The sequence below is a fragment of the Balaenoptera physalus genome (assembly GCF_965194825.1).
Source record: "Balaenoptera physalus genome assembly, chromosome: 4".
Lineage (NCBI taxonomy): Eukaryota > Metazoa > Chordata > Mammalia > Artiodactyla > Balaenopteridae > Balaenoptera > Balaenoptera physalus.
Genome location: NC_138891.1, coordinates 133675852 through 133702942, shown reverse-complemented (window position 1 = coordinate 133702942; position 27091 = coordinate 133675852). Strand labels below are relative to the sequence as shown.

General features: G+C 39.9%; 2 protein-coding genes across 4 annotated transcripts in view; one reads left to right on the top strand and one right to left on the bottom strand.

The window, feature by feature from the left end:
- Positions 1–16807, top strand: part of SCAF4 (SR-related CTD associated factor 4) — a 56081-nt gene extending 39274 nt beyond the window's left edge. For 2 of the 3 annotated variants that reach the window (XM_082459756.1, XM_082459755.1), the window contains exons 17-20: positions 1028–1193; positions 1283–1369; positions 1526–1717; positions 15519–16807. In XM_082459756.1, coding sequence (XP_082315882.1) covers positions 1028–1193; positions 1283–1369; positions 1526–1717; positions 15519–16444 — 1371 coding nt within the window. In that variant the 3' untranslated portion in view covers positions 16445–16807. The remainder of the gene's footprint in view (positions 1–1027; positions 1194–1282; positions 1370–1525; positions 1718–15518) is intronic. The other variant, XM_082459757.1, reaches the window with a different exon arrangement.
- Positions 16808–19054: 2247 nt separating this feature from the next.
- SOD1 (superoxide dismutase 1) lies at positions 19055–26694 on the bottom strand. Its single transcript, XM_082459786.1, has 5 exons — positions 26529–26694; positions 23307–23400; positions 21528–21597; positions 20585–20702; positions 19055–19473 (listed from the first exon to the last, which is right to left on the bottom strand). The coding sequence occupies exons 1-5, from the start codon at positions 26598–26600 to the stop codon at positions 19366–19368; spliced, it is 462 nt and encodes a 153-aa protein (XP_082315912.1). The 5' UTR covers positions 26601–26694; the 3' UTR covers positions 19055–19365.
- Positions 26695–27091: the final 397 nt, after the last annotated feature.

Genomic DNA, 27091 nt, shown 5'->3' with positions numbered 1-27091 from the left:
CACTAGATTTTTCTTTTCTTTCAATACCTTCTTTCCTCAATTTCTCACATTAAAACTGAATCAGATAAATCTGAGCTATCACAAAACTGGGTTGCCTAGCTTCTTTATTTTTCTTAGTGTTAGGAGAAAATTACATGCTTTGATACATACTTAGCTGTGATATTTTATAAATGGAGTTCCCAAATTGGCACTCTTTAGCTGACCTTTTGGATATGCCCTTCCAGTGCAGGTTCTAAATAAGATTCAACGAATGTCAGCACTCATTTAAAGAAACCTGACTAATCTCTTAAGATTGATTATTCTTTTTTTTTTTTAACAATAGCTAACATATGTTGGGTATTTATTAAAGTGCCAGGCACTAGCACTTAATGTGTATTGACTCTTTAATCCCCATAATTATGTGAGGTTGGCACTTTTCCATTTTACAGATGAGTAAACTGAGGTCTAGGGAGTGTAATGTAAGTAGCTTGCTCAGGGTCACAAAACGACTTGAAAGGGGGGCCAGGCACTTTGACCCTAAGGACCTGTGATCTTAATCACTGTGCAGATTACCAGGTAGCTTTTTTTAAAGTTGTATTTCTCAAACTTATTGACCTAACCATGAGACATTTTTTAATATATTAATATTCTAGCAGAACACCAATATAGGTGCTGGTGAATTACAGTGTGAATTTGCTGTCATAAAGTAGAGAGTAAATATGTGATTTTTGGGAATTCCTTGGTGGTCCAGTGGTTAAGACTCTGTGCTTCCACTGTAGGGGGCACAGGTTTGATCCCTGGTCGGGGAACTAAGATCCCGCATGCCGCGCGGTGCGGCCAGATAGAAAAGGGGGAAACTATGTGGTTTCTATTGTTTAGGGGTAGGTGCAGATTACCACCTGTTATCTAATAAGTGTATTCACATAATAAGCACAATTTAGAGATTTCTTTTTTCTTTTTTCAACAAGGTATTTTCTTTGTCCCTACACACTATGTGGGTGGGAGGGTGGCTAGGTATGTGGCTTCATTTTCCGTTCTTTCTCTCTAGGTCCCACCACATCAGCCGGGACCTCCTGTGGTTGGTGCTCTCCAGCCACCCACCTTCACGCCTCCTTTGGGAATTCCCCCTCCAGGCTTTGGTCCTGGTGTTCCTCCTCCTCCACCTCCTCCACCATTTTTGCGCCCAGGATTCAACCCAATGCATTTACCACCAGGTACACTAAGTTATTTGAGAAGACATTCTTTTTTTAGAGCCTGAAATAAAGTGACACAACTTCAGTTGACATTATTTTTCTTATTCTAGGTTTTCTTCCTCCTGGACCCCCACCTCCTATAACTCCACCAGTATCCATTCCTCCTCCTCACACTCCACCAATAAACATCCCAAACTGTAAGCATGTTTTTCCTTTGTGTTCACTTGTCCTCTTGGAATTGAGAGTAGGAGGGAGAATGGACCAGTAATAGGACCTATAGTATGGCAAAAGAATGTTGACCGGGAGATAATTATTTATTCAGCTTCACATGTTGATGTAATTATATCCCTTAGCTACTATCGCTGGTATAAATGAAGACACTGCAAAAGACTTACCTATTGGAAATCCCATTCCAACAGTGGTGTCTGGGGCTAGAGGAGACGCCGAGTCTGGTGACAGTGTGAAAATGTATGGTTCTGCTGGGCCACCTGCTGCACCCGCGAATCTGCCCACCCCTCCCGTAACCCAGCCTGTTTCACTTCTTGGTAAGTTAAGTTTTTTATCATTAGTTTTCTTTCCCCTGCCCAAGTTAGGCTTTTTATATAAACAATGCTAATTTTGGTAAAATGTTCTCTGAGGCTATTTTTCTTTGAGGAAGATCTTTCTCTTAAATATGTGTACTTTAGTCTTTACCAAGAATATGCTCAAGAGACAGCCTCAAAAATGAAATCATGTTTGTTTGTCTGTCTTGAATAAAAGTTTGGATTTGCACATCTTAATTTGGTATAGCAAAGTGATTAAACTAATCTCTATAAAAAGGAGTTGGTACATAGTCCATGACTAACAAAACCCCAAACATCGCAGCTTTATAAGAGAGAGCATTTCTTTAACAAGGTGGGGTTTTTTCCTGTCTGGATTAATTTTTATACATTTAAAATCCCTGGACTTTGGTAGCATTCTCTGTGGGCTAGCAAAGAAATTATCTTTGATACATTGCAATAAAATGGCTTTGTTACCTGAGTGACAGTTGCACAGCCTGAGGCAATGCTTTTTCCACTGACCCCTCACTTTTCTCCTGCAAGAGTTCATCTGTTGTATTCTTTACCCACAACTCTACTTCTGTGATCCATGGAAGTGTGGTTTAGATTGTTTACATCTTTAAGAGGCCTTACCCTTGCTTGCTTGAATTATAAGTGAATATGTCATATACTTGTTATAGTGACCATCCTATAACAATTAATAAATTGTTGTATTTGAAGTGGTATTGCCAAATATAATTAACACTTGATTCTCCTAATGGGTAGTTAATTCATCCTTAGTGTTAGAATATTCTAGTCCTGTGAGCCCATTGTATTTTTCAGAGGTATGTGTGTGCAAATGTTCGCTTTCATAATCTTAGTTTTTTTAAGGAAAGAGCATATTGGTTACTTCTGGGATGTAGGACTGTGGGACATTGGTTTGTGATGTAGGACTTTTACTTTTCACCTACAGCTTTCAGTACTGTTGGAAATTTTCACTTTGTTGCATGTACTACATTTATAATAAAAATCAATTTGTTTTTAAATGGCATGCTGTCTTCTGCCCTCTCCAAGACTGAGTTTAGGCTGATAATAAACTTGATTTTTATTTCTTTTAGTACACAGACTGGGTAATGGTAAAAGAGGATTTAGGGTTAAAATTTGTCACAAGTAATGTAGCAGTAGTCCTCATAATGATGGAAAATGATATGTTTAATAGGGAAGTTGCTTAAGAGGTCTATGCCCTAATGGAAGTCATAGTAGAAGGAACAGTGGGAACAGTGAACTAGTAGCCAGGAAATCTTAATATCTTTGGATCTCAGTTTTGTTATGCTTCTCCCCCGCCCCCCCATATTTGTAATAAGATGGTTACACAAGAATCACAGAATCTAAGTTGGGTAGAATTTTCTGATCAACCTCTTTCCTCTACCCCACACGCATGCCCCTGATTGTGAATTCTCTTTGAAATGAAGTTTCCTACTCTGGTATCCATGGGTATTAGGCCATCTGAGACTGTTTACAGAATTTCATGCATTTGTGGTTTTTTTCTGGTCTTAGTAAATTCACTGAATGAATGAAAAGATTTCATCTCCAAGACTTTAATAACCGCTACTTACGAACAACCTTTAAGAATAAATAACCCAGGGAGTTCCCTGGTGGCCTAGTGGTTAGGATTCTGGGCTTTCACTGCTGTGGCCCGGGTTCAGTCCCTGGTCGGGAAACAGATCCCACAAGCCACACGGCGCAGCCCAAAAAAAAAAAAGAATAAATTACCTGCCTTTTATTTAACATTTAGGTCTTGGAAACTCTGTCCTTTATTTCTTATCACTACTGAAATGTATAATTCAAACTCTCAGCCAACATGTGAAACAAAATAAAACACAAATCAAAAGTTGGTGAGCATGAAAAATAAACTTAGTAAGCTAGTCACTGCTAGAAAAATAATTAAATTTCTTAGCATTTATCATTATCTAACATACCTGTTTGGATGTCCATCTCCTCCCACCCCCAAGAATGGAAGCTCCATGAGAGAGGAACATTAATATGTAAGCGGATGGATGGATGGTTTTCAGTGTAGGATTGTTTATACTTCACCTCTGATGATGATCTTTGTAACTTTTAAAGCAAATATAGAAATTGAAGGCTGTTCCAGATCTGGAAAGGTTAAAATATGACATAACATAAAAATGAAAACTGTTTTGTTAAAATAGGCACTTTTAACTAAACTGCAGTAGTTTAGTTGAATCCTGAGAAAGAGAGCCTTCCATTTTCCTTCAATAAGAAATCTTGAAAAGAATATCCCATGAATTTGACCTTTTATAGAAATGAGACTTTTTAGTGTATATGCAAATAAAGGAGGATTTAACCAAAAGGCTAATCACAATTCCATCATTTTGATAAAGGAATATAGTAATTACATGCAATATTGTAGCACTAAAGGATCAGTAAATAGGTTGAATATTGTTGATGTTAACCAAGTAACAGAATACTAGAACTAAGATGCTTTCAAGTTTTCTCTTGGTGCTCTAATGTTTTCTCTTATGATAATAAAAAGCAATGTTATACTATACAGAAAACTTTAAGCCTAGAAGGTGATACTAAACTTGTTTCTTCAACTGTGAGAAAAGGAATGAAATGTCACACCGGGGTGTTGTGATCATTCACTTGGGCTAACATATATAAACAACTGACATGGGGCCTGCCACAGAGTAGGCATTCAGTGAATGGTGGGTGCTTATTACAGGTAAGGAATGTCATAGATGATATTTAGCATACCTAGAGAACAGTACTGGAAATTCTAAAATTATATTACTTACTTGTGATTTATTTTAAACTGTTCTAATTGTCAGCAGAGGAAGCAGCCTTTTTAGGGAAGTATGTATCTTGGCATGGTTGCCTCAGATATTTCATGATATATTAGACCAAGAGATAAGTTCACATGTATTAAAGTTCCATCAGTTGGCTTACTGAGAAAATGTGTGTTAGTCATAGTGGCATTTCATTTAAATAGCACAATATGGTATCTGTATTCTTCCTATTAATGATACTCAAATTGTTTTCTTACAGTGGAAGCTAAATGTATCCTTGAGACTTAACTGAGTTCTTGGATCCTAATTTCTGAAATGTGGCAATAATATTTTTAAAGTAGAGGGGCCAAAAAAACATTTCAACAAACAGATCTTCCAAAATTCTGTTGTAGGCCCTGGTTATGAAGGAGGTGGTGGGGTGCTTTAAGGATGGCTTGGTGTTAAGAATTTTCTGAATGATCAGACTTAAGTGTGGATGTTAGTTTGGGAGTGCTGACTACCTGTTTCTGGAATTGGGCTGAAGTAGCCCTTGCTACCAGATTTGTAGAGAACTACCTCCATCTTTTAGAGATTTTGATTATTTTAGTAACTGATAATCTGAAAACATAAAACTATTCGATGCACAATAATAACTCATTATCACTTGATTTTAAAGGAATCTGTTCTTAGTACCTCACACTTCAAAATAGCTAGAGCAGTGGTCATTTCATAAAAGCTAAAGGAAACAGTTTACAGTTGTTGACCATTTAGGAGAGAAGGAATATTAAAGGTGATAGCAATTCAGTACATTCTCTTTACTGTATAAGTGTATGTGTTTACTTTTCCAAACTTTTGTATAACATGTATCTCTAATACAATGTACAGCATATTTTTATTTAAAATTTCATTGTAAATGTGAAATTTGGGTTACTTTGGTGTTCCAAACAATAAAAAAATACACAAAAAAATGTTTGTTTGTGTTACATATCTCTGTTGTGGTACCAGCATATCCATAATATCTTTTCAAGGAAAAATTAAGCTAAATCGGATTCATTCCTATTGTGGAAAATTAAAGTCTCTTCTCTTGCCAGATACATTTACTCCTTAATTACCATTATACAGAGATTCTCTCCAGTTTTGTCACACTGCTATAGATGATGGTAAAATTTATAAGTAAGAACTGGGTATGTGTAAGATTGCGTCTTATTGATAATATTTGTTACCAAATATTTAAAGCAAAAGTCACAGATTGGTAGCCTACAGGCTGACTTGCTAGGCAGTAGTAGTATGATGTATACTTCGTGCTTGATTTTCACACATCCTTGCCTGGCCTTGATAGGCATTTGATGTTCCAAAATTTGGACACTTCAAGAATTATGTAGACAGAATTGGTTTGTGAATTAAACAGGCGTGTTTGCTTTTATGCAGTAGCTATCTATGATCCTTAAGACTGCCTTGAAGATGAATAATTTTACTGTCAAGTTCTGTAATTCCATTTGACTCTTGAACAACGCGGTGATGAGGGCCGCCAACTCCCATGCAGTCAAAACTCCATACATAACTTTATAGTTGGCCCTCCATATCCGAGGTCCCACATCTGCAGATTCAACCAACTACGGATCGTGTAGTATATATTTACTGGAAAAAAAAATCTGTGTATAAGTGGGTCCATACAGTTCAAACCTGTGTTATTCAAGGGTCAACTGTACTTTAAAATTGATATTTGACTTGTGATTTCACTTAGCTTTTAGATTTTTCTGCCTAGAATTTTGATACTTTTATAATTAGTAATTTTTAACACTATAAATTAGAACATTAGAGCACCAAACTACTAGTGTGAATAACATTCAAAGGAAACCTGAAGAAAATTCTCAAAAGTTTTTTTTAATGATAACACCTAATTTTTTAAACACTTTTTGCATTTTAATATTCTTCCTTATTGTAGACTTTGTTATAATATTGGTTATATTAAATTATAACCCAGAGGGTTCTACCAGATGTTTGTTTATCCTATAAAAGTGTTCTTTGAAAACTTTAAAATATTTGAATTGGTACTCTAAATATTGCATTATATTATTCCACTATGTTTCCCAAATACTCATCACAGTGCCTTCAACTTTGTATATAACATTGTTCAATGAATGTTTTAATAGTGATCGATCCACAGCAGATATTTACCTTGGATATCAATTTATGCATGAATACACACCATATTTTCTCAGAAGGCGAAGCACTTCAAACAAAACATGGAGAAGGTCTTGCACGAAAACTTGAAAGCTGCTTATCACATTGTCTCCATCTCTCTCTGCACTTCCTAGGCTGCAGAACTCCAGCCTAAAGAGTCTCTTAAGTTTAAATCTCTGACATCTCTTTGGGCCTGAGGAAGGTGGGAGGGGCAGAAACTCTGGGCTCTAGATTGCTTTTGGTAGACAAAGATAATGCTGTGAAGAATTTCAGGTAAGATTTTTTCCAGCTAACATTGAAAATAAAATTTCCTATGGACGATCTCATTCAGTGATGGATTACCAGTATATCCCAAGCTTCTTGACTCTAATAGTACAGCTCTTAACTCTAAGTCACAGCTGTTATACTTTGCCAGTTACAATAAAATAGCAATTCATATGCAAACAAATTCTAAAAAAAACGACTATAAATGAGCTGTAGGGAAATTGACCAAACCTTATTGTACGTTATTTTGCAGAAAATCCAAGGCGTCATTTTAAAGAGACAGTGGTCTCTGATTCTTCATTTGAAATTATGGTTTTCATGTATTAGATTTTATCAAAACATAATGTACCCCATGCTAAAAATAGATACACATCTTAGTCTGCCTGCGCTATATGTTATTGAAAACTCAAATTTCTTTTAGCAATCTCTTGCTACCATTCTAAGAACGATTTATTTTTGGTATAGTAATGTATAATGCAATCTAAAATTGCTCTCTCTCATTCTTTGAAAACTAGCTCCGCATTTTTCCATTCTCCCCTTATCCCAACAGTGCCTCCTATAAGAAACACCTGGGAGTCTTTTCAAAATAATTAGGGCCTAAATGTTGTTAACTGGTGAATCTAGGTGAAGGAAATACATGTATGGGTTGTACTGTTATTTAAATTTTCTGAAGGTTTGTAGTTTTAAAAAAAAACACTTTTAATGATTAAACAAATACATATATATATATATGCCTTGGGGCTCTCAGGGCATTGGTGGGAGAGATGAGATAAGAGTGGCTGGTATATCTTTTTCCTTGTATGAACAAATTTTGAGTTAGGTCCATGCACAATGCCACAGTGACCTTCATTCATTTGGAATCAAGAAAAGGTGGAACTGCGACTAGGAGCGGAAAAGGAGGTTGTGAAAGAACGTTGCAGCTTTTCTCAAAATTTCAGATATTCATAGGTTTACAATGGAGAGAGACTCACCGCCCTGGGGGAGAGACCTGGACTTTGTAGCCAATGCTTTTGCCCCCTGAGAGGTATCTTGTTGATGAGTTTAGTCATCCCTTACGCCACCACCATTCATTCATTCATACGTTCAACATGTGTTTACTCCAGTACCTACTGTGTGCCAGGCACCCTTCTGGGTACTAGAGATCCCTGAATGACAAGACAAGGCCTGTCTTCCTGGAGCTTACATTCTAGTGGGGACTTAGATAGTAAGTAATAATTTCACACGAAGCTATTCCTATGAAGAGAGTAAAGCAGAGAACGGGATTGGAGGAATGTTGTGTGAGATGTACTCAAATAGGATGGCCAAGGAAGGCTTCTAAGGAGGTAATACAGAGAAATAATAGAGGAAAGAGCCATATAGACACAGGGAAAACATCTCGTTTAGAGAGGAGAACAGAAGGGGAGCTTGGACTGAGAACAAACTTGGCTTGTTGGAGGGACTACAGTGGGCTGTTAGGTTGAGCAGTGTGATCACAAGGAAGAGCCGCAGGTGATGAGTTCAGAGCTGGTCGTCAGGGGCCAGTCAGAGTGTACAACAACAAGTACAGATTTAAAGACTTTAAATCTGGTTTCCACTTTTCAAAGGATTAAGGATGGCTGTTCTGTAGAAAGCAAACTATAGGAGTTGGTAAGGGTGGAAGGAGGAGACTGGTTGGGATGCCATTGGAGTAGATGAGATTAGAGTGCTAACAGCTTGCACTAGGATGGCACAGCAGAGGTAACAAGCATTTGGAGTCTGAACTTATTTTGAAGATACAGCCTTCAGAATGGCCTTATTATATATGTGAGAGAACGGAGTCAAGAACGACTATGGTTTTGCCCTGAGCAATTTAGTTGAGTGTAATTGCCATTCCTCAGATGGGCAAATCTCAAAGAGGAGTGGGTTTAGGATGAGGATGTCAAGTTAAATGTTGGATGTTTTAACTTTGACATTCAGGTGCAGGTGACAGCTAAACAACCGGTAAATAAAGTCTAAAGATGTAAATTCTGGTGTAATCAGCAAATATAAATAATATTTACAGCCACCAGAGTCTGTGAGATTACCTAGGGAGGGAATGTAGTGAGAGGGATGAGCCCAGGAAAACGTCAGCATTTAGCAGTTGAAAATATGATATGGAGGACTAAGACATGATGGGAACTCTTCCAAGGAGTTTGTATATATATCAATCAGTTATGCCTTACAGTTCTTTGAAGTCAACACAGTTATCCCCATTTTGTAGATGGGGAATCAGAGGCATAAAGAGATGAAGTGACCTGCCCAAGGTCACAGCTCCATGTGGCAGCACCTAGAATTCAAGGTACCCTTACTCCAACACCTGTGCTTTCTAACCACTGTCCTCTACTGTTCCATCCAGCAAAGGATACTGAGAAGGTGCAGCTAGAGGGCTAGGAAACAAAAGTAGAGGAAGGTATTCTGGAAGCCCAGTAAAGAAAGTTCCTAGGAAGGAGGGAGAGATCAACTATCAGATGCCATTTTTGGGCCAAAGAAGAGTGCTGAGACTTGCTAACGGGATTTATCAAAATGAAGGCTTCTGGATGACCTTGAGAAATGTGGTTTTATTGGAGTGACGGGTTCAAAAGCGTATGTAAGTATATATAGATAGGGTCAGGAGAGAATGAGAGATACAAGAAATGGATACAATGATTTTGGACATCTCTCTGAGGAGATGTGCTATATAGGGGAACAGTAAAACCGGGGGTGAGCTGAAGGGAGATATAAGGTGAGGGCAGTTCTTCCGTGTTTATTTCTAAAAACTCTAGCATGTTCATTATTGGAAAACCCAGTAGAGGGGAAATTTTTGTTGCAAGAAAGAGGAGATATTTGCTAGGTTGATACTCTTACGTAGGTGAGGGTATGGATTCAGTTTGAACGTGGGGCACAGATGTTCATAGAGTAGTACGGATACAGGTGCAGGTAAATCGGTAGATTTGGTGGTAGGTGGATTAACAAAGCTTTTCTAAATGCCTCTTTTTTTAAAATATACCAACTAGGATAAATAAAACGTGGTATTTCCATTTAACAATACTTGATAATGAAAAGAAATGAAGTACTTATACATGCTACAATACGGATGGGCCTTGCAAAGATACGCTAAGTGAAAGAAGCCAGTCACAAAGGGTCACATATTGTATGATTCCACATTTATGAAATGTCCAGAATAGGCAAGTCCATAGAGACAGAAAATAAAATGTATGGTTGCCTGGGGGTTGGGGTGGAGTTGGGGGGGAACAGGAAATGATGGTTAATGGATACAGGGTTTCTTTTGAGGTGATGAAAATGTTCTAAAATTTATTTCGATGGTTGCCCAACTGTAAATATATTAAAAAAACATTGAATTACACCCTTTATGTGGGTGAATTGTAGGCTATGTGAATTTTACCTCCCAGAAGCTATATAAAACCAGCTAAGAATAGATAGGATTAAGGAGAAACAGGAACATGTGAAATAGATATCTAGAAACATAAGAATGTGAATTGAGTAGGGAAATTAGAATTGCTGGCCAGGATTAAGGGAGCACTTGTGGTTGTAGTTATAAATAAAATGAGACCAGTCAGCATGTTGGAGGTGGTGCCCAGCCATATTCAGGTGCAGGTTAGGTAGAAGAGTTGCATTTAAAACCAGTGTTGAGGTTTTTCCAGGCAACGTGGTAAGGGAGAACCATGGACTCCGAGACAGGTAAGGAGGAAAGTAAAGACGTGAAGGGCACTGGGGACGTGATCCTATGGGATTGAAGGTTGTTCTGGGAAAGAGGGTCAGAGAGTGGGGTACTTGAAAATGAGAATTCAGAAGTGATAAAGTTACTTGTAATGAAAGGTCCAGGACTTCTAGAGGCGTTGGCTGTGGTAGAATGGAAGACAAGATGATGGGCGGAGAAGAGGTAGAAGAACCGCCTTTTCTACTGATTTGCCTTTTCAGGTGTTCTCTCTGCCCTTCCTCCTGCTCTCCCTTTCGTTTCTCACATAGCAAATCCTTGCTTTTTTTTTTTTTTTTTGAAAGATCCAACTTAAATTTACATCCTCCATGAAAGTGTTCAACTAACATTCTCCTGACATGTCATGGTCCACACTGGTCTCCAGTCATGATATCAGCCTTCCCTTCCTTCACCACCCCTTTAATCTTTTAACATACCTGTTCTTTATTTCCCATAATTACCAACGTCTTTGCTATAGAAAGCACTGGCACCTCCCCTTTAATCTTGATTTTTACTTTTTAATTGTGAAAGTGGATTTTTTTGATTCATCATAGGAAATAGCCTTGGTTATTTAAACTGCAGTGTATTTCTTACACTCCTTGAATTTAAATAGAGACATTTGGGGCTGTCACTTTTTTCGTCTGCCTTAAAATCTTGCTGTATAGGAAATGTGGAGTCTTCTATCTATAGTGTGAGTTTCCCCAGGTCTGAACTCTTCCCTTTTTTGTTTCATCCATGGCTCTTCTCAGCTCTGTACATTTAATCAATCACTTCAGCACATTTCCACCAGGTGTAGCCTAGGCCCCTCCAACTCTCAGTACTAACATGTGAAATTTGTTGTCTGTCTCCAAAAATTGCTTCTCTTTCCAAATTCCTGCATTGAGTTGATGCCTTCATCCACCCACTCATTCGAAGCAGAGAGCTATGTTCCTCCATCTCTCACATTCTGCCGGTCCTGCCTACTAAAGGGCTGAAACCTGTTCTTCGTCTCTCGCACCTCGTTCAGTTGTCTCTCACCTCTCTTCCCTAGATTCTTGGAATAAGAGCCTAACTACTCTTCAGTGTCCTCTGCCTCCTTGCTTTCCTGTATACTATTTGCTGGAGGGGTCTTTCAGAAATGCACATGAGGATCATCCCTGCTAAAAATTCCTCCATGGTTTTCCCACCACTCTAGATCAAAGTCCAGGTTCCTTTTCATGGCATATAAGACCTGGATTGCCCTGGCCTAACTGTTCAGCCTCACAAACCTCATTTTTTTCTTTTGTAATTGGTAGCAATCTGTATTCATACAGATTCTTTCTAGCTGCTTCAATAATAAACCTCAGCTTTTCTCTCCTTGATTTTCATCAAAAGACATTCTGTTGCAATTCTCAGAACAACACACTTTACTGCTTCACTTTGCTAATAATAATAGGCCTTTCCAGAAGCCGCTGTTCTCTTTAACCAGTAATGTCCTTCCTTACATTGGCCTTGAATGTTCTCCCTTTCCTTTGGGACCCAATTCAGACATTCGTCGGGACTCCTGCTCAGATTCACACACACTGACTTTGTCAGTTCCACCTTTGTCACCATAATAGTGTGTGCCACCTCCTATAGCAGTTGACATTTGTCTGTTTCTACTAGGTTATGTCCTGTTTGAAGGAAAAGATTATTATTTTTTTTAATCTTTATATCCCCAGCACGTTAAATGTGTTAATAATGTAAAGCTTAGATGTTCAACATATGTATGAGTAAATGAATTTTTTTAAGTTTGTAACTCTAGAAGACTTGTCAGGTATTTCACGTCATACTTCCAAATAAAATGAATAATTGCTTTGAATGTCCTTTAGACTTGGGTAACTCACTGTGTATTCCATTGGTATGTGCATCATGACAGCTTTCCTAATAAAAATAAAAATGAAATTCAGCTCTTATGCCTACCAAGGGCTTATGTCACCTGATATATTTAATTAAATATAACTGTTATTATAAAAGCAGTACTTTTTTGTTCACTGCAAAACAACAGATGAGAAAAAAATACCTAATTCTACCACTTCTGTGGTCTGAAGGCCAACATTTGGAGCCGTGGGAATTCTGTTGGGGGAATCTGTAAACTTTGTTGGTCCGTAAAGGGTTAAAAGGAAATGAGCTTATTTACAAAAGAGGGAAAGAATTTGAGTGAATAATATTTTAAGTAAATCCCAAATGTAAATATCCACATATATGGAATAGATGAATTAGGCTATGTTTTTCTCTTTATAAAAAATGTGCTTTGTAGGAGTTTTAAATATATGGGTACTGTAAAAGTTAACCCTGTTAAATCAACCTGTATGTACCCTCAAATGCATGTTATAAAAAAACTTAGAGATGTGCTGATAGAGATCGGTTTATATTTTATAAAGAATCATTGCCCATTTGCTCTCTTCTGTACAAGATTGTGGTTGGCCTTGCTTCCTTTGGCAGCTGTCAGATTGGTAGCTGAGGAAGCCATCATTATGGGGAAATCAGGAATAGGACCTTCCCATTGTCCTGCAAAGGTCTGTTTCCTCTTAAAGGTTCATCTGAACTTAATTCTTTTGTTACAATAAGATGCTTTGAACCCCTCCCCCATTTTTCTAGTGTTATTTAAAAACTTGCTTTTGGCCCCTTGAGCATATAGTTAGGCACTGGAATGTGCCACAGCAAGTCGTTAACAGTAAACATTTACCGTTTTCATCCTTGAGTAAAGCTGGTGGGAAAGTAAAGTTTGATTTGTTGAAGTGCTTCTCTATATGATGACTCTATTGAAGGAGGCTGTACATGGGTGCGCACATTTTATGTTGCTTGTTTTGAGTTAAAGTCCACAAATGTTGCGGCTCTAAGATTTCTTTAAAAAGTGGGAGCAAGGACATATCTTAGGTGCCTTGTTGGTCCCCTGTATGGTATGTACTCAATATATGTTCACTAAATGATATGAAGAATGTTAGTTTGCCATGAATTTTATATCAGTCTGAGATAATAGTATAAGCTCTGTAATGTGTTCATTGTCTGGGATTTCCTAAGGAGAGTGTAAAGAGCCTGTGGGGTCTTTGCCTTGTTCATCCAATTCATCATTTCTGGCTTTTCACTATGGTAATTAGCATTTCTCAACTTTAGGCCTGACATATGGAAGCATAATTTTTTCCCAGTTACCAAAGTGCTTGACTCTAAACAGTGGTGGATATTGGGGGACCAGGAGAGGCCAGTAAGATCTCAATGATCAGAAAAGAAAACTGTTGTGTTTTTGCAAAGTGAAATATTTAGTGTTAGGATACTTATCTGTCAAAATAGATGTGTAGAATAATAATTTCAGCACTTAACTGTGTGCCAAGCTCTGAGCTCATGCTTATGTACTTTATCCCATTTAATCTCAACAAGAGGCAGATATTATTTTCCCCATTTCTGAGGCATGTGTCCAAGGTTGCTCCTCTGTGAGATCCTTTTCACTGAATGTATTTCTCTTGAAGCATTTAAAAGAAAGTACTCTCTTTAAGTACCAAAGCGGTGAGTCTTCATGTTAAGAGTTATAAACTGATACACATACATTTTCCCGTCTACTCTATTTAGTGCCTAAGTCTGACAGAATAGTATTGGACCATATGTCCTGAGGAACAAAAACTGAAGTAGAAATTCTTGTCTATCATATTAGTATTAATTGTTTATGCAGAAAATCTAGGAGCAAATAGGACTTGTTAAATGTTTGCTGAAGTGAGTGGAAGTGATTGAAACTGTAAACATAAAATAATATGATGCTGGGGACAAAAAGATGAAGAAGTATTGGGTTTGCTCTCTGGTGGGTTTTCTGTCAGTGTCACGCAAGCATTTTTCTCACCATTGCCAGTTGATGGTCATAACCCACAACTTGCTCAAAGGCATTTCTGCAGTACATGGCACATTCTGACAATATCTGGAACATTTTCCTTTATTAGAATAACTCTTGTTGGTCACAGTATTTGCCTTGTGATGTTTATATTTGCAGAGAAATAAATTGAGAGAGACCATGATACCTGTTACTTAAGTTGTGAACCACACAGATCCTCCTTTTCCATGTTACTATAAATGATGGGTTGAATTTGCTTGACTCTTAAAGCATAAGCAGACCCTCCTGGAAATGGGAAATAAAGTAAGTCATTGTCACTTTCAGCAGCAGCACTAACTTTATCAGTTTTGCCACCTTTGGGAAAGTGAATAGAAGGTGACTGGCTGAGCACTCAGCATCGTTCAGCAGTCATTTCGGCATAGCAGTTTACACGTTGTGCCGTGCTTTGAAGAGGGACTCGTAAAAATAAACTCTACGTTTGTGTATGGATCTTGATAAACATTAAAGTAATGCTTACTGCAATAATAACTGCAACAAAGCATTTTAATGATACAGAATCAAAGAAACCTCCCTCTTCACTGGATATTCTGGGTCATTGATCCCATTTTTTTCCTAGTAAAAAGTCAAATTAAGACTTAGAGTAAGAAGTTTTCTTCTAAGAGTACACCTGAAATAACCTTCAGTTGGGTCAAATAGTTCAGTTCTTTATCTCATTAGTTCAGTTCTTTTATCTCAGCGCACATGTGTTTCTCAAGTATCTTGAGTGGTAAACAGCTATTAGTCAAGGCTATACAAGGAGATTCTGACATGCTCTTTCCAAAATTTGCTACATAACAACTTCTTTTTGCAGCTTATTTTGACCTGTACCTGTATTCGGCAGACGTGTATACATAGTATCTCCAGGACTGCTTGCCTGGAGTTCTTACTGGGCCCTCACTTTTTTCTGCTAGGTAGACAGGCAAACAGTATGAGATTTGAAGGTTTGGGGTTGAATTTCATTTTGCTTCAAGCTCCACAGGAAATAATTGAAAACAGAATATGCTGTCTTCTATGTTATTTTATTTACACTTTTTTATTGCCTTGCAGGTACTCAAGGAGTTGCACCTGGCCCTGTAATTGGGCTCCAAGCCCCATCCACTGGTCTTCTTGGTGCCCGACCCGGCCTGATCCCACTCCAGCGCCCGCCAGGAATGCCTCCACCTCACCTGCCACGCTTTCCTCTGATGCCGCCTCGTCCCATGCCTCCGCATATGATGCATAGAGGTCCGCCACCAGGCCCCGGGGGCTTTGGGATGCCGCCGCCTCATGGAATGAAAGGTCCCTTTCCTCCCCATGGCCCCTTTGTCCGGCCCGGTGGAGTGCCAGGGCTCGGGGGCCCAGGGCCAGGCCCAGGGGGTCCCGAGGACAGAGACGGAAGGCAGCCGCCGCCGCAGCAGCCGCCGCCGGCACCGCAGCCACAGCAACAGCCGCCGACGCAGCCATCGCAGCCGCAGCCGCCGACGCAGCCACAGCCGTTTAGAAACGATAACAGGCAGCAGTTCACTTCAGGTAGAGACCAAGAAAGGTTTGGAAGAAGATCTTTTGGAAATAGGGTGGAAAATGACCGGGAACGGTATGGGAACCGTAATGATGATAGAGAGAATAGTAATCGTGAAAGGAGAGAGTGGGGAAGAAGGAGCCCTGACCGGGACAGGCACAGAGACTTGGAAGAGAGGAATAGACGCTCTAGTGGGCATCGGGACAGAGAGAGAGATTCCAGAGATAGAGAGTCTCGTAGAGAGAAGGAGGAAAACCGAGGCAAGGAGAAGCCTGAGGTGACAGACAGGGCAGGCGGTAACAAAACCGCTGAACCTCCCATTAGTCAAGTGGGAAATGTAGACACTGTTTCAGAACTTGATAAGGGGGAGTGTGAGTCCGCAGTTGTAAAACCTTCCGAAGAGTTACCTGCCGAGGCTACCTCATCCGTTGAACCTGAAAAGGATTCTGGCTCAGCAGCCGAGGCTCCTCGTTAGAGACTGGAATTTGTCCACATGTGACAGTGACACTTCCTGGAGTGTAGAGCTTGAAGTGTACAGATGCTGTATTATACTTGCTCCTGCTATATCACAGCCCCGCGGTAGTTGGTGGGGAATTGTAAGCAATTTGATTGCTTCCCTTCTATTTAAAAATAGCCACAAAATAACAAAAAATACTGAAAATATGAATAAATATTACCCTTTTTGCTGTAACTTTTTAAAAGTTTTGACTTTAAAAAGTTTACAAATCGTAATTAGAAGTGCTCTCTATTTTTTTTTTTTTAATTTAAGACAAGGTAACGGTGAAAGCTCCTCAAAAACAATAGGGATGTTTTTAATAAACTCTATTTTCGTAACAAACTTTAATGTGTGCTATTCTTCCTACACTGCATTAAGGTGGAAAAGGATTGTTCACCATCAAAGTTTGAGCTGTTAATACTGTGTTGGAGTCTAAATTAGACTTGTATATTTGATGGAAATAGACATCTTTATGTAGTTATTCTCAAAACACTTCATTTGTAATATTTTTTATTTTTAGCATTTCAATCATAAGGCAAAGGTTAATGGTTTTAATGTTAACTGAAAAGCTTGTTTTGGAATTCAGTCAAGGTCTTTTTTTGCCATTGGCTTTGTGGTAAATGTTGCCCTAAATAATTGTAAAAAAATTTTTTCGCTGGGGGGAAAAACTGGACCCCAGCATTACCCGTTGTACTATAAATTATCTGATTGCCTGGGTATTACTTATTTAGAAGGTTGGGTGTTTTTCTTAACCATCCCATTACATTTTTCAAAAGGGTGAAAGAAACATCAAGGTTAGTATTTGCAACCTAAAAGCTTTTTGTCTTATCTGTTTAAGGACTTAAATGCAACCTATTGTTTCTACAAGCCTTGCCTGTTGCCTTTCTTTACCATTTTTTAAAGTCCCCTGCTGGGCAGAGGTTAAACTGAACTTTTTGCCACTTACAAAGTACTTTCTCTCTTTCTTTTCCTTAACTAGGGTTAACTAGGAAAAATAGTTGTAGGTTATCCAAGAGCTATTACATGAAGACATCCAAAGCCAAATCAAACCTATACCTGAAATAGTACAGAAAAGCAGTTACATAAAGCTGCTTACCTAGTGCCAAGGAAAAGAAAGACCGTTAACATCATAATCCAAGTATTTACGGGCTTGAAGCTTTTTTTCTTCTTAAATCATATTATTTTTAAACTGTCCTAGTTTCAGTGTGCGGAACAGATTTTTTTTCTTTACCCTCATCCCCAGGCGAAGCTGCTTTATTACTTTGGTTTTGAGTTTTCTGCAGCAAGACCTTTGTTTTGATGGGGGAAAATGTATTTATTTAGGGCAATGTTCTTGAGTCCCTGCCTTTGGAAAGTAAGAGAAAATCCAGTTTCATATATGCAGACTTGAGTTATAAAATTTATCCTCAGTTTTATGTTGGCCCATTGAGAAGTTTAAAAGTCCCAGCTGAAACTGCTTTTGGAAATAAATATACACCTGATTGATTAGTGTTCAGATTTCAAGGACTCGCAGCCCTGTATTCCCAATTGAAAGTATTAAGGTCACCCTATTTGCACATGACAAAACCCCAAAAGTACCAAGTGGTAGTAATTACACTTGAGGCTTTAAAGGATACAAGCAAGTCCTGTATTTGAGTCTTATCCCATTTATGTAACAAAACTGTACATTATGAAATCTGTTTGTTAGTGTTTGTTTTTAAATCCCCTACCTGATGGTAGTTGTAACCATTATTGTGAGCATTCTGTTATCACCAATTTCAAACGTTGAAAACAAACAAACACTACAAATTCTTACTCTAAATTAGCTTTTCCTCTCCTAAGTGATCTTCGCTTGATAAAGTCCATCATATAATTTATGACCAACCAAAACTGTTGCTTATCTGGCTTCTCTATCAGAAGTAATATTCCATAATTTTCAATTAATAAACAACTATAACCCACAGTCAAACCTGAGTTAGATTAACACTTCACTTAAAAGCATTCTCTTACAGGTACATATTTCCATTAAGAGAAAGACTTGAATTCACTAACTGCGTGTGTCAGTTCTTGTATTTAAACAAACAGTCAGAACCCACAATCAAACATTTCTTTGCTTCCACCTTACAGTGGCATAATGATTTCTTTAAGGAGCTTATCTGAAAGCAGACTGTGCCAACCTCTACTTTTATTATAAACTAAAAGTTCACGGTTCTACAAAAATGGAGTATGCGCTATTTGACAGGTAGGTAAGTCTTCTCAGCTACCTGAGGCTCTAACTAACTTGCCATTCACAATTTCACTGAAAGTTATCAAAGGGGCTCTCTTCAACCATAACTTTTTAAAATAAAGGTACCACTTTAATTTCCCTAAAGCTAACAAAGGATAGCCTATTTGTCTGAGATTAAAGTTCAGCTTAGTCTTAGCTAAATGTACCAGTTGCTAAAATTTTAAACATTTTGATCTCATTTAAAACAAACACTTTCAAAAAAGAGCTCTATGAAATAGTTAATACCTGTCAACATATTACTAAATCTGTTCCATTCAAGCTCTGTGTAGGAGTATCAGAGCTAATTTAGAATTTCCATTTAGATAACTTTAATAGGCTCAAAATACAGTGCCACAGAGAATGTTTATTGCAGGCTTGAGTGAGAACTGAAGAAATTCAGACAAATAATATCCATATGTGACTAAGTTTGGCAAAATACAGAGACCACTGAAACAGACACTTTGAGTATGAGTCTTATACAAATCTTCAAGTGATCATAAATCAGTTCTCATTACAGGTACTTAAAGCAATTAAAAGTCACACAAAATACACTTTTAAGGTTACGGTGTTTGTTTAATGTTTATCTAGTTAAATTTCTACAACTAGCAAGATAACATATGAGTTACTAGGACTCAAGACCACCTCTAGGGAATGTTTATTGGGCGATCCCAATTACACCACAGGCCAAACGACTTCCAGCGTTTCCTGTCTTTGTACTTTCTTCATTTCCACCTCTGCCCAAGTCATCTGGTTTTTCATGGACCTTTAAAAAATTTTAAGAACACATTAACTTAGGGCTATCAAGCAATTACCATCTCTTCTCAACAATACCCAAAAGACTTTTAAGAACCATTTAATATTAGAAAATAACATGTTAAAATAATTTTACTAGGAGGAAAGTATGCTAATATTTAGTAGTAAAAAGTAGAAACTACTACTCAAAGCTTTTTCTTGATGATGCAAAGAAATAGTTACCCTTAAACACTAGGTAAGCAGTGCTATCTCTAAATGAAATACAAAAAACCCGTACAATTAGCTTACACAGCTGCCACATGCTGAATCCAACATGAGAAATTCTAGTAATCTCAGTTACAGTAGTCATTCTTTTATTGTATAAATTGCTTTGGGGAAAAAAAAAGTGAATAACAAAAAAGAACATCAAAATCATGCCTAAAATGCCATAAATCATGCCATAAATAAGAGGTAATCCTAAAAATATCTTGACGTATTCAAGCAGCAGTATTTTAAATTTTGCTCATCAAACACTGATAGGTGATTTTTCTGCTTCACAACTACAGGTGAAGAAAATTCTAAGAATAAAAGGGTCAACTAAAAGGAGGTGTCTACTGAATGTTAACTGTCCTCTGGGGCAGGCAAAAGGGAGCCTATCCTAGGTGGTGTTCTGTATGAACCAGATGCAGCTCTACGTAACTTGGGGCAACTGCTTCCCACATATTAAGCAAGTGATGATACCTGCAGACATGAATGAATATTAGTATTGAGGTCCATCCGATTTCAGACTTAAGATGCTCTAGTTAACTACAAGGGGGAAACCCAGTAGTGGCAAGGAAGTCTGGCCACTTAAAAACTAGATAAAGACCACTCCTGTTTCTGTAACACAGATCTAATTAATATGATCAAATGTAATCTACTTTATTACCGCATCTTAGCAAAACAGTGTTCATTAATCATAGATCATTAATTCATCTTCACTGTAATCATCCAATAAAATAATTGCTTTTCCTAATCTGAACTAAAAGTACAATTTATATGGATCCTTAGAAACCAGGACTAATAATCATGAAATCATGAAAACATACATGACCACGTGTTAGAAGAAATTTTATGCATATTATTATTATATGAACACTTACCACCATTGTGCGGCCAATGATGGAATGGTCTCCGGAGAGTGAGATTACACAATCTTCAATACACACTTTGGCCACACCATTTTGGTCAGCCTTCACATTGCCCAGGTCTCCAACATGCCTAACGTTGAAAAAGCGTTAGAGGGATTAGGACTGGTTTCTATTTAACTTTCGTTCATGAGCTAAATTAAAAATGGACTGAGTCAGATATATAAGGGTGGGCTAAGAGGTGGATATAGTCTATACCAAATAGAACCCACTTTTCCAGACTGACAAAACCTTGAAAACATGTAAGTTTAAAAACAAGTAACTAGATGTTCTAGACACACAGCTCTTCAAACACAGGCTTCAAATCTATACAGCAATGCTCTGGGAAGAGTGGTGGGATGGGGTGCACCTCTAATCTCAGAGGTAAAGGACCAAAGGGTAAACTCTAAGTTACTGAGTTATGCCTGTTAATTCCTGGCATGGCTAAGAGAGCTATGCCCCTAGGGCCTCTGATATAAAAATAAATTAATCCTTGTCCTTAAATTTAATATTTTCCTGAAAGGCTCTCAGAAAACAAACATATACAAATGGGAGTCTCACTGAATTTTCAATATCAAATTTTTATCTACAAACCTTCCAGTGTTTCACAATGGTTTATTTTGCTAGTGGTTGACAGTACTGTTATTCATGACATTTCCTGTATTAGTTCCCTTTGACACTTGTATGAGCTCTATATTCAATAAATGCTACAAAACCAAATCGTTTTAAGTGTCCCTATTTGTCAATTCCTTAGCCCAAGGAGTAAGCCATTCCAGCACTTGGGGGCAAGGGGTTACATGGGGGCAACAAACTCAAGAGCAGAGGTGCAATTATCTTAGCATGCAGTTTGCAAGTCGTATACCCATACTGCCCCCTCAAAGCCGTCGCTATTATTTCAAAAAGAGTTAAGGTCACTCACCTCTCTTCATCCTCTGGCCCACCGTGTTTTTTGGACAGAGGATTAAAGTGAGGACCTGCACTGGTACAGCCTGTTTACAAAACAAAAACAAAAAAAAGTAGCTAAATTATGAATCAAAATTCCAAAATAAGTTCTAAAAAGAAACTGGTCATTGCTAAAAACCTCAAATGGAGAAAGTACTGACCCACACTGTGACTTCTAGGCTAATAAAAACAGAAAGCAACACGTTAAACAAAATGGGCAGGGAGTAAAGACAAATTCTAACTACTACTGTGTAACACTGGTAAAGTTAAATTAATACCCTTCTCTGGGCTTTGGTTTCTTCACTGCCCTGTAAAATGAGAAGGCCAAGACCTGATCTTCAATGGTCCGGTTCTTCTATTAAAATCCCATGATTATGATCCTACTTCATATGACAACAGCACACCTCAACTACAAAAAACTTATCTCCCCAGCAACATACTACCAGGCAGCTCTCCTGTTTATGGCCTTTACTTTGTGCATGCAGAATATAAAACGGCACCTTAATCCAAGGGCTGCTGCCCAGCACAACTCGGGGGCATTCAGACTGTATTCTGTAAAAATGGCACTCCAGTGCACCAGGGAACAGCATTCACATAGAACACAACCACAACAATGCAGGAGACTCTTTCATGACATGGTTCTTCATTCAACAGCTGATAGAAAGTTTCCCGTTTACAGCTTTTATCCATCCTCTACCCAGGGAGAAGACATGCAGGTTACGGAAAGTGGCACAGTAAGTCGAAGCCACAGAGCAATCACCTCCCAAAGCAGAAGCAGTAAAACCAAAAAAAAACGACTTGAGAAATTTCTTTTAGATTAATAATTTATTTTGGCTGCACCGGGTCTTCGTTGCGGCATGTAGACTCTTCGTTGCAGCATGCATGCGGGATCTAGTTCCCCAACCAGGGATCCAACCCGGGCCCTCTGCATTGGGAGCATGGAGTCTTACCCACTGGACCACCAGGGAAGTCCTGGGACTTTATAATTATTGAAATGGATCAAATCTGATCATTAAATCACTATTTACAGAAACCAAATTATGGAACATTAAAAACAAGTTCTAAGACGGAGGGGATATTATATATACATATAGCTGATTCACTTCATTGTACAGCAGAAACCAACACAACACTGTAAAGCAATTATACTCCAATAAAATAAACACACACACACGTTCCAGCAAAATGAATTAAGTTCTCATCATAAAAAGTCTAAACACTAAGTTTACTCAGATACGGCAATTTAACCCATAAGCTTCTGCTGACTTGCTTCTAAACCCAACTTGAGAAAATGAAGCACAATCCAAAGCGCGAACAGTTTACACCCCCTCATCAGTTTGTACCTTGCCCCTCCCCGATAAGGCCCTTAGGCTAGAGGCAAAGCGCTACCTCGCAGGGTTATGCAGATAAATGCACCCTGCTTGCCACACCCGCCCTCAAGCCCCAGCTCACCAACACCTGGGAATAAAGGGGAAGGTCAGAAAGAAGCTGTGTTGTTTTCTATTGTTTTCTTAAAACACACCTGAGACTCTTACATAATCAACCCATAATCACGATACAAAACATCAACTTCTTCTCCTTCCATTCCACAGGGAAGAGTCAAAAGCCATTTTTATCCCTGAGATTGACTTTAGTAGTCATATTAACTTGACTTTTAAAAAAACTGTCGCAAGTTTTTAATGTTTGGGGGTAACTCTACTCAGTTTATCTTACTAGGTGAAATAACTGTCAGTCACTAAACCAGCACAACACCCACCTTGTGTATTATCTCCAAATTGATGGACATGGAATCCATGATAGCCTTCAGTCAATCCTGTAATGGATCCCGATACCACGACCATCCCATCTTCCTTTATTCAAAGAAAAGTGCAAGAAGTTTGAGACAGCAAATACTTCTGAACAAAGAAAACAGTTGAATTATCTTTACCACTCACAGGAAAGTGAAAAGAACATGGACTCAGGAGTCGAAAAATCTGTGTCCAAATCCCAGGTCTGCCACTTTCTAGGAGTGAACCTCCAGCAAGCTGCTAAACTACTCTATTCATACGTAATATGAATAAGTTCTTGTTTATTATGTAAATACTTCAAATAGGTCGTACTTGCGCATAGTGAGTGTATGTGTACAAATCAAACTTTTGAACCCAAATGTTAGCACATCATACACTTTTTAGCACCCTACTTTCTTCATGCACTCTTCTATGTTAGCAATCATATAAATTTGCCTTAAAAAGAAAAAAAAATATCCAACTTGCTACCCTAGGATCCCTGTTCCCCACTCTCCACCAGAGGGGTGTTTATCAGTTTCCAGCACGGATATTTTTGATGTACAGCCAGAAGATATCTTGCCTCACTGCCCCTGGGGGACTGACCCTAGTCCAACCAGAAGTACTGCTTTCTCAAGTCCTTTCAGGCACTGAAACCTAGATAACCTTTCCACTACTGAGACCAAAAAGAAAGGACAACAAAACACTAAAGCAGGTGAAAAAAAAACACACTGCAATTCAGGCAATGGTGATGGATAATGGTACCGCATGCTACATATTGAAATCAAAGAAGTCATTTCTACAGCTACAAAGAGATCTTAGGAAGCAAAATGAAATAGACACAGCATCCACACCATAGAGCAATACATGACGGTGTCTTTGTTTTTTAGAAAGCCAAGGCCAACAGTTACAAGAGGTGTTAGCCTTGAAGATCGGACTTTCCACTGGCTAGATACCACTGCTCAAAGGAAGTAGCCTGGCAACCGCCGCCTCTTGTGTTTCTTTTTGAGAACAGATACACTATGATTCTTCTACGTGCAACCTTTAACTCTGGAAAACGCCAAATGTGAAAGTTATTCCCCAGAGCACGCCACGTCATCAAGAGCACAGACAGACGAATATGGCGGGTTCTTCCAAGCCTCCCCTTGACTGGTAATGCACAGAGCACAAGAAGTTCAACAGTAAGCTGCCTGGGTACAGCCCTGCAGGGACCAGGCTATTGTCAAAAGAGTAAAACAGGTCAGGGAAGCAGGAGGAATGTAAACTGGTCCAGCACAGCGTTGCCCTGGACTAATGAAGGCTCAGTATGGGCAGATCTCCAGATTTTTCAAGAGAAGCTAAGAATCTGGACTTACAGGTGTGAAAATGTCCGATTTTTGAAAACTGGAAACTAATCGAAAATTTTAAACACTCAATAGGCCAAGAAATACAGTTTACTGTCAACTTAATACACCTGCATATCCAAGGGTCTTTATCAGGTACAAAGGGCACCACCAAAATGAAGTTTGGAACTTAAAAGAGGGAGCCATAGAAGCTGCTCAGGGAAGGTGGAAAAACCAGTTTAACTTCTGAATGCAACACCAGGAGCCGTTTTCTCAGTGGCCACAGGGAAAGAATCCCTCAGAGGCTTCTTAGGTTCTCTAGCGGAGAGGAAAGAGGATGGACAAAACAAAGTCTCGCAAATGAAAACAGCAAAATTCAGTCAAATGTCTGGCTTTTCCAGAAAATCTGGAAACCACCTAAAGGAAGAAATTAAGCTCAAATATAAACTCTCTCTCGTTTAAATCTCACAGATGGGACACTTACCTAGATTACTGTGCATGCCCTCTCACATGTCCATAAACCACTTTAACGACTAAATCTCATTCATATCTTAAATACTCCCTCATGATTAACAAGCCAACATAAACAATTTTCCACCCACTGGTAACCTCACTAAGATTTGGGGGGACAGTCTTATCACAAGCTCCTTCCTCACAACACCTGTGTTTTGCAGTATTATCAGTGAGTACGTCTGTACACTTTATTTTACAAGATTTGTTCAGAGGTTTATCCGCTACCATCTCAGTAACAGGCCCACCGGTAGAGAAATTTCAAAGTCACTTTACAGGGAATTTGTTTAAACGAATGCTCCATGAACAGAAGTGACAATTCCATGCAATGGAAATACTCTAGGTCTCCTAACATTGGACTTCCAAACCTCATCCACTACTCTCTACCAACAGGAATTCTCAATCCTCCGTACACTGTTAAGAAGCTTTAAAAAGAGCAACACTCAGACTGCACCCCATCAGGTTTTGATGTAATTGATCCGGAGTTGAGCCCTGGTATCTGTATTTTAAAAAGCTCCCCAAATGAGTCTGCTGTGCACCCAGAGTTAAAAGTCGCTCCTCTGGAAAACCCCCAACAAAGGAGGCTGTTAGATGATCTCTGGCTTTTGGAGCTCTGACCAGGGCCGTCCTCTTTGCCCTTAAAGGATGACCCTGACCTAGAGCAGGGGTCAGCAAACTTTTCTGTGAAGGATCACTATCGCCTACTCTTGTTTTCACGACCTTTTCAACACAAACATATAAAAGCATAAATATATAAAAGCTACTCAGCTCGAGGGCTGTACAAACACCGCCTCGGGGCAGATTAGGCCCGCGGGCCGCAGTCTGCAGACCCCCTGAACTAGAGAGCTCAAGCTGGAAAGGAAGTCCCAAAGGGATACGGATGCTACGAGACCCAGACGGCCCAGCCGCATCCGCCGCCCCCGGGTCTCAAGGACCGGCCAGGCCTCAGACTGCGCAACTCAGCATCCGCGGTATCTCAGGACCCAAAAACTGAGCCCGCAAGAAGGGCCACAGCGTCCTCAAGCACCTCAGGTCTCCGCCCGGGCCTACGGACGCCGAGGAGGCGCCGGGGCAACCGGCTCTCCTCCCTCCGAAACTCGCGGTGGTCGGCACCCACGGGGCCGCCGAGTGTTCCCTCCCTGCACTCCCGCCCAGGCCTCGCCACGCACCACCGCTGCCGGGCTCGCCCGGTGACTCAGCACTCCGCGGTCGCGCGCGGCTGGCGGCTCGGAGGGCGCCGCACGGCCGAGGACCCGGGGTACGCCGAGCCGCCGACCCACGCGCCGGGGGCGTGGCGAGGGCGGCCCGAGGCCCCGCCGGCCGCTCCGGGGCACAGGTGTGCGGGCACGGCCTCGCCGCCGGTCTCCCCCCGCCGGGCCTTGCCTTTTGCTCGAAGTGGATGGTACCCTGCACCAGGCCGTCGCCCTTCAGCACGCACACGGCCTTCGTCACCATGACTCGCGGGGACGCGCTCCGGTCCACTGCAAAGGCCACACAAGAAGCGTGAAACGCAAACCGAGGACGCAGCGCCGCGCCGAGCCGCGGCACCTTTATATGACGGGCCGCCGCGCCCCGCCCACCCTGGCCCGGAACCAATCGCCGCCCGCGCTCTCAGCCCGCTCCCCACGGGACGCGAGTGGCCGGGAACCACCGGGGGCGGGGCCAAAGGGCCGCTTGTGGCGCCTTGCTTTTCGCGCCGCCGGTTCCCTCCGCCCGGCGCCCGTAAAACGCCCAGAAACCTGGAACGGTGGAGAAAAACAGCTCTTCTCCTCCAAAGGGTGTAGTCCGTGGATTGCAGTACACAAAATAAGGAAAATGAGGTATACGCGGCACGCCTTGAAGATCTGAAGTCCCTTTGTCTGGAAATGTAGTTAGTTATAACTGACTTTGGTCATAATGTTGTCGCATTTGTTTTTTTAGAAGTTGGGACTGTCGAGCTGGGTGCT

What these genes read in the sequence shown, in the direction of transcription:
- SOD1 (XM_082459786.1), bottom strand. Translation starts at nt 26,600, where the DNA reads ATGGTGACGAAGGCCGTGTGCGTGCTGAAGGGCGACGGCCTGGTGCAG. An exon ending in CCATCCACTTCGAGCAAAAG is followed by an intron (nt 23,401 to 26,528) that starts GCAAGGCCCGGC and finishes CTTTGAATAAAG; the next exon opens with GAAGATGGGATGGTCGTGGT. An exon ending in ATTTGGAGATAATACACAAG is followed by an intron (nt 21,598 to 23,306) that starts GTGGGTGTTGTG and finishes TTTTGTAAACAG; the next exon opens with GCTGTACCAGTGCAGGTCCT.